The 7,398-nt window shown below is 45.5% G+C and overlaps 1 protein-coding gene across 1 annotated transcript in view; it reads right to left on the bottom strand.

Moving 5' to 3' along the window:
- LOC109923181 (ranBP-type and C3HC4-type zinc finger-containing protein 1) overlaps positions 1–7,398 on the bottom strand; it is a 12,589-nt gene that overhangs the window by 1,480 nt on the left and 3,711 nt on the right. The window contains exons 2-6 of the mRNA XM_048606831.1: positions 4,614–4,788; positions 3,389–3,544; positions 2,799–2,937; positions 1,932–2,022; positions 145–442 (exon numbers count right to left, since the gene is read on the bottom strand). Coding sequence (XP_048462788.1) covers positions 145–442; positions 1,932–2,022; positions 2,799–2,937; positions 3,389–3,544; positions 4,614–4,788 — 859 coding nt within the window. The remainder of the gene's footprint in view (positions 1–144; positions 443–1,931; positions 2,023–2,798; positions 2,938–3,388; positions 3,545–4,613; positions 4,789–7,398) is intronic.

Raw genomic sequence — 7,398 nt, 5'->3', positions numbered from 1 at the left:
TATGGATCAATGGCAATTAAAGGTTGAGGCATGAAGTAACTGAATCATGAACAATGCTCAGTGAACTGAATGACCCGTTTCCTCCACGTGATTTCTTTTGGCCTGCGCTATTGCTGAATGACACATTCAGCATGTTTACCACACCTTTATTCACAGGCAGCTTGCTCGGTAACGTACTGTACTTTCTCCTCTCTTCCTCCAGAAGGCTCTCCCTCCTCTGCATATCAATGGACATCTCATCATGGGCCATGACAGTGAGAGCCTGCTCCTCCTCGTACTGGCGCCGTGGTAGGTTGGCCAGCTTTGCTGACAGCAGGTACAGGAAGGTTGTGACCCCGTCTTTCCTCACACCGTACGAACTCAGAGTTCTGTGATCAGTCGCCAGGCACTGGCCAATAATCCAGCGCTGAACCATAGGGTGGAACCCAAAATCTCGGAATACCTAACGTGGAACAATAACTGCATTTATTTAGCATCTTTAATGCAGTAAAATATCCCAACTCAGACCCCAGGTCGGTTACCAAATGTCCCAAGAAACTGTGAGGACAGAAGATTGAAGTTCAAAATGAGACTTTTGTAAGAAGAATGATGCAGGGCTATGGGAGAGAACAAGTCAATGAGGTTTGCTTGGGGATTGATTCAGGGCCATGGAGAGACAGTAGGGCAGTGGGATTAGTTTGAGGATTGATACAGGGCTATGGGGGGAGAGCGGGGCAGTGGGATTAGTTCTGGGATCGATTTCGGTCTATGGGGAGAGCGTGGGTCAGTGGGGTTAGTTTGGGGATCGATGCAGGACTATGGGGAGACAGCGGGGTTTGCTTGGGGATTGATACGAAATAACTTGCTTTTATACAGCGCATTTAATATTCGTAGATGCATTCTCAAAAACATGTGACAGCAAACCACAGGAGAATTTCAGAAAGATTGAGCAGAGGATCAAAAAAGATCAATTTTAAGGTTGATCTTACAGCACAGAACAGGCCCTTCAGTCCATCCAGTCTGTACCAAAAGTATACTACTACTAACACTTCCTGTCACTTCCCAGTTTCCATTTTCCAGCACGAGGCCCATAGCCTTCACTGTTACGACACTTCAAGTGCTCATCCAAGTACTTTTTAAATGTTGTGAGATTTCGCACCTCAATTACCCTCCCAGGCAGTGCATTCCAGGCTCCCACCATTGGCTGGGTGAAAAGTGCTTTACTCAAATCCCCTCTCAAACTTTCAGCTTAAAATTATGCTCCCTCATTAATGAGCCTTCAGATAATGGGAGAGTCTGCTTTCAATGCACTCTATCCACACCCCTCAATTTTATCTACTTCAATTAGATTCCCCCTCCCTCCCCCAACATTCTCTGCTCTAAAGAAAACAACCCAAACTGATCCAGCCTCTCCATCACTGAAGTGCTCCATTTCAGGCACCATCCTGGTGAATCTCTCCTGCATCTTTTCCAGTGCAATCACATCCTTCCTATCATGTGGGGACCAGAACTGCACACAGTACTCCAGATGTGGCCCAATCAAAGTCCTGTACAGCTCCACCATAACCGCCCCGTTCTTATAATCTATGCCTGGATTATAAAGGCAAGTGTCCTGTATGCCTTCTTAATTATCCTGTTAATCTGTCCAGCTACCTTCAGAAATTTGTGGACAAACACCAAGATTCCTCTGTTCCTCTGAGCTTCCCAGCAACTGGCCATTCATTGGAAGTAACAAGACAAGGGAGTACTCAAAGTGCATCACCTCATATTTTTCAGGATTAAATTCCATCTGCTACCTCACCAATCCATTTATACCCTCCTGTAACGTAACACCTTTCCACCTCAACTATCAACCACCCGCTCAATCTTTGCGTCGCCCATAAACTTACTTACATTTCCTCTCACCAAGCTCCCCACCCCTCCTTGTACTCCATTAAAAGGGGGTTAGTTACCTGTTGCTTTAACGTGGAAACAGTTGCATAGGGGAAGACCTTCACAAAAATGGTGGCAGAAGATGTGGCGTCCTCCACTTCAACTTTCATACTGAAGGGAAAGAGGAGAAATAACAAGGCCTTAGCCTGGAAGCAATGGAAAAGCCACGCAAACCTTTCAGCTGTCCACTTGATGAGTTTCTACAGAATGAGGCAGCACAGGAGGAAGCCATTCAGCCCATCAAGTCAAATGTACAAAACGTTCTGCTTTTCATTTTCTCACTCACTGACTTGTCCCCATTGTTAGGAAGGTGGGTGCTGATTATACCTTACTGATGGTTAAATCCTCAACCAATATCCAGTGGACTTGGTAACATGGTGGAATCGACAGATGACTGGAGTTACGTTCCCTGAAGCTCTAAGGAAGGCACCTTTGCAGCTTGTTCATTTAAATAATGGCACACCAAATATCACACTCCTCAAAACCACCCCGCACTTAGTCTCACTTCCATGCTCTTCTCCATAAGCGTGCAAATATCTCCTCCCTAACTACTTGTTCAATTCCCTTTTGAAAGTTACGACTGAAACTGCTTCTGCTATCCTTTCAGGCAGCTTGTCCTAGATCATAGCAAAAGAAACAAAGGAAGTTGAGAATATTTTATTGTACCCTGCCGCAAATCTACATCCTCTGGTTACAGAGGCTTTCCTGTCACTGGGAAGAGTTATTTACTCTGGGAACATTTATTTACTCTATCAGACGCTGCTCATGACTTTCAGCATTGCTGTTTAACTTAAACATTCTGGCTTCTTAATGAGTAAAAGCTCCTTCTTTTACAGTGACATGTGCTTTACTCTGGATCACGTGGTAGAATGTGAACACGTAGTTACCTGATCTGTTGATTGGGATAAACATCCTTCACCCAAATGCCGAGAGACACTTTCTGCTGAGCTAGACTCACAGCACACTCAGACGACAAGACAGAATCACCTGCCTCTATTGCCTTGGCAAGTTGCTGAATCAGATCCTCTAGCAATTGAAATAAACAAACATATATTGCACATGAGGAAAAAATGAATAAACTTACCAGCATGAGTTACATACAGAGTAAAGCTCCATCTACTCTTTTAAACTGAAAGTAAAGTTCCGTCAACAATGCTTCCTGACATCATCCATGTACAACCTGGTTCATATTTAATGCTTCCTGGTTCTGACTCTTCCTGCGACAGACCAAATAATTTGTCTCTGTCGACTTTAAACAACTCTTTTAGGCATCTTAAATTCCAATTACATCACCACTTAGTCTGCTATACTCAATACAAAACAAGCCTAGACTCTGCAATTTGCCCTCAATGTAACCCTTATATCTCTGCAATCGTTCCAGCCAGCATGTGCTACACCCCCTTCCAAGGTCATTAGCCACTTATTGAGGTACAGCCCAAACATGGACACTCTGCATAGGGTCTGGCCAGAGTTTTACCTGTTCTGGAGATATCCATTCCTGATCTTGGAACGTCGTGGCCAGCTCCAAGCAGCTCTGCTCCTGCCCTGGGACCTCCCTCTGTCACTGGTTGAGCTGACAGTACTGGGATTCCTGTTGACTCACTGTGGTTTTGTGCACCAGCAGAGGAACTTGCTACAGGAAGACAACATTCATTGTGATCTAACAAGGCAAACACATGATGGGCATCTAATTTCCCTTGTAAATTTGATCATGAGGTATGAGCATTGCTGGCTGAGTAGCGCTTAGCGCTTAACAACATTACTGTGGGTCTGGACTTACATGCAAAGATCGGGTCAGGATGGCAGATTTCCTTCTCCAAGATCATTAGAGAATCAGATGGGTCTTTATGACAGTTGTCCGCATTAGGTTTGTGACTTCAAATCTCATCATCTGCCATGGCTAGATTCAGACCCATTTCTCAGAATATTAGCCCCAGGTCCAGGATCACTAGCCCAGGGATGTTACCATTATGACGCCACCTCCACCCCAAAACATTCCTCGCTAACTAAATCTAAGACTCTCCGCTTGGTCAAAGATTGTGGGTCAACGCCGAGGGAGCACCGCACTGTCAGAGGGTCACATGCAGGCCAGAGGATGGTGGTTCTCTTCCCTAAAGGGCATCAGTGAACCAGATGGGTTTTTCCCCAACAACTAACAATGGATTCATCATTAGATGCTTGATTCCAGATTTTTTTTTTTGTTGAATTCAAATTCCTCCATCTGCCTTGGTCGGAATCGAACCCTGGACTCCAGAACATTACCTGGGTGTCTGGATTAACAGTCCAGCAATAATACCACTCAGCCATCAGCTCCGCTGTTACCTGTACTAAACACCAGCCTTTTCCCCATAGCCCTGTACACCAAAATATTTCTATCCAAATAATCGGCCAAGGCCCTGTGGAATGTCTCAACTGAACCTGCCTCCAACACATTTGCAGGCAGTGTATTCCAGACCTTAACTATTGACTGTGTGAAAAAGCACTTTTCTCCCATCCCCATACTTCCTTTGCACATTACTGTAAACCTTTAAAGTCAAACCTAAAGGAACAGGCAACATAGAAGGAACCAACTGATCATTGAATCCATGCCCAAGACTCAAAGTTCAGAGACCGCAAGCCAAATTTACGAGCAACTTTAAAAATAAATTCACCTTTTGTCAGGGTTTCTGTTCCACTCCTCCCCTATCCTCTACGTTACCCACCTTTCTCAACTTCCCTCAAAGAGCTGGTGATGATGGTTGACCATTTCTGAGCCTCCTTCTCATCTTCAAAGTGATACGTCAGCTGCTCAGATGGTTGGTTCCTTGTACTAATTCTATGGCAGGTCGCACTTTTGAATTCATAGATGATATCTTTCAAATTAAATTCATAAAGGCTCTGGAAACAGTACAGAAAAAGGTGCCTGAATAATATGAAAGTGTAGGAGTGAGACATTTACAGCTCAAAGCCAAATCTGCACACATTGATGTGTTGAAGAGATAGTAAGAACTGCCGTTGCTGGAGTCTGAGATAACACAGTGTGAAGCAGGAGGAACACAGCAGGTCAGGCAGCATCAGAGGAGCAGGAAAGCTGACGTTTCGGGTCGGGACCCTTCTTCAGAAAAGGGTCCCAAACCGAAACGTCAGCTTCCCTGCTCCTCTGATGCTCCTCGATATGTTGAAATGTCTGTTTCAAACTTCCTCGCATAATGACACAATACTGGACTACTTCAGCAAGATTGGCACACGTGTTGAATTAAAAGACATGCCTTCACTGGAAAAGCTTGGCAGCTGATCCATAATTCAAAGAGAGACAGATGAAGGATACATTCTTCAGGTTAATGAGTGGTCAACTTAACTGTAAGCTGGTATTCTGATGAACAGCTAACAAGGAAGTGCCAAAGCTGGGAAAGAATGAAGGAGGCTTCTGGTTGCCAGGGTGGGGGGTGGAATTATGTTTTGATTATGAGGGGCATGGATAAGGGAATAGCCAAGACCTTTTTCCGAGGGTAGGGGATTCCAAAACTAAAGGGCAGAGGTTTAATGTGAGAGAGGAAGGATTTAAAAAGGACTTAAGGACCTTTACGAACAGATGAAACGTTACTTGTTTCACTTGTGTTGGAATTTACTGGAACAGCAGCAGAGGATATGTACCAAGAGGTCAGAGAGGGGGCGAAACAGTGGTGTCTAAAAGCTTGGGGTCACCTTACGGAATAAATGGAACAAACGGAGAAACATAGAAAATAGGGGCAGGAGGAGACTATTCGAGTCCTCAAGCCTCCACCATTCAATATGATCACGGCTGATCACCCAACTCTGTACCCTGTTCCCACTTTACCCCCAATATCATTTAATAAAGTGCTACTTGCAACTCCTTGAAATCATAGAATAATGTGGCCTTGACTGCTTTCTGTGGCAGAGAATTCCACAGGCTCACCACTCTGAGTGAAGACATTTCTCCTCAGCTCAGTCCTATCCCATATCCTTAGATTCCAGGTGTGGTCTCACCAAGGCCCTGTACAACTGCAGCAAGGCATCCCTGCTCCTGTACTCCAATCCTCTCACTGTGAAGGCCAACATACCACTTGCCTTCTTTACCACCTGCTGTACCTATGCCCTCTAGTTTTGGACTCCTCTACTCTGGAGAAAAGACCCTGACTATTCACACTATGCACGTCCCTCATGATATTATAAACCTCTATAAGGTCAAACCCTCAGTCTCCGACACTCCAGGGAAAAGAGCCTCAGCCTAAGCAGCCTCTCCTTGTAGCACAAACACCCCAGTCAGGCGTCATTGGCTAGACAAGCATTTATTACCAGGGCAGTTAAGAGTCAACCAGATAGCTGTTACTTATCATAAGATGATGCCCCTTTTGAGGATAAACAGCTGGGTGAAACATCCTATCTACATTTGCCCTGTCACGCCCTGTCTTCTGCAAAACAGCCACCCAACCTGCATTTGGTCTCCCTGGTATAGGGACCAAGTCACAAGCAGCGACGACAACATACCAACTCAGTATAAGTAAAAGCACTCTGCAAGAAATGCCAAGTGCTATGGATGGCGAGATGCAAGGAAAGGAAAAAAAAAGAGATAGTAAGAGAGTGTGTTTCATTTCCTACATATCCACGGGTCCCATCACCAGCAGTGGAAAGGAATTCTCTGAGGAAGACACTGGAAGTGAGTGAGGGGAGCCAGGTTGGACAAGAACGAACAATGTTCCAAATATCACATCAAAGGGCCGGAAGGCTCAGGGGCTATAACAGACAGAGACACAAGTGCGTATTACCAATGAAGAATGAAACAGAATTCTGATGAAAAGTCAGACAAGTTCCAAATATCTGCAGAATGGTCCCAGCAACAGCAGTGCTTGGCTTTTTTTTTGATACAGCTGTAATCTTGATGAGTGCAGACAGCAATAACTATTGTTTGGAGGAATGAAGCAGAAGTTGACCAAAGTGAGAATGAATTCAAACAGGTGGGGGAGGTGGGTTCTAAAGCTGGGACTTCACTCAGGAAGGAAATGAGGAATGGACGTGGGGAGTGGGGAGTGCGGTACAGAGATGCAGACGACTGTATATCCACTGTGAGCCAGAGAGGTCTAAAGCCAAGAAAATGGTAACTGTTAAAAATAAGGATGATGTAAGCAGAGTTGTAGAGAGAAAAGGCAAGAGACTTAACAATGGGGAGAAAAAAAACAGGGCCAATGTAGAGAAAAATGAGCTCAAAAGGGGCAAGAGCACACTACAATGACAATACAGTGCGCTTTGGTACAACTGAACAAACTGCACAAACTGCACTGTGGAGTACTACACATTCCATGTCAAAGTTAACATTCAGGCTGACCAGCCCCACACACCCACCAACAGCACGGAGCGCCCGCCGCGCTAAGACCCCCACACCAACGCTCCCTCCGTGCTGACCCTCCCCACCCCAACAGCACGGCACGCCCGCCGCGGTGACGCCCCCCAACCCAACGCGCCCGCCGCGCTGAACCCCCACCCCAACGC

This window comes from Rhincodon typus, chromosome 2 (assembly GCF_021869965.1).
Source record: "Rhincodon typus isolate 14 chromosome 2, sRhiTyp1.1, whole genome shotgun sequence".
Lineage (NCBI taxonomy): Eukaryota > Metazoa > Chordata > Chondrichthyes > Orectolobiformes > Rhincodontidae > Rhincodon > Rhincodon typus.
The sequence above is the reverse complement of the archived record's forward strand: the minus strand, read 5'-3'. Positions and strand labels throughout refer to the sequence as shown.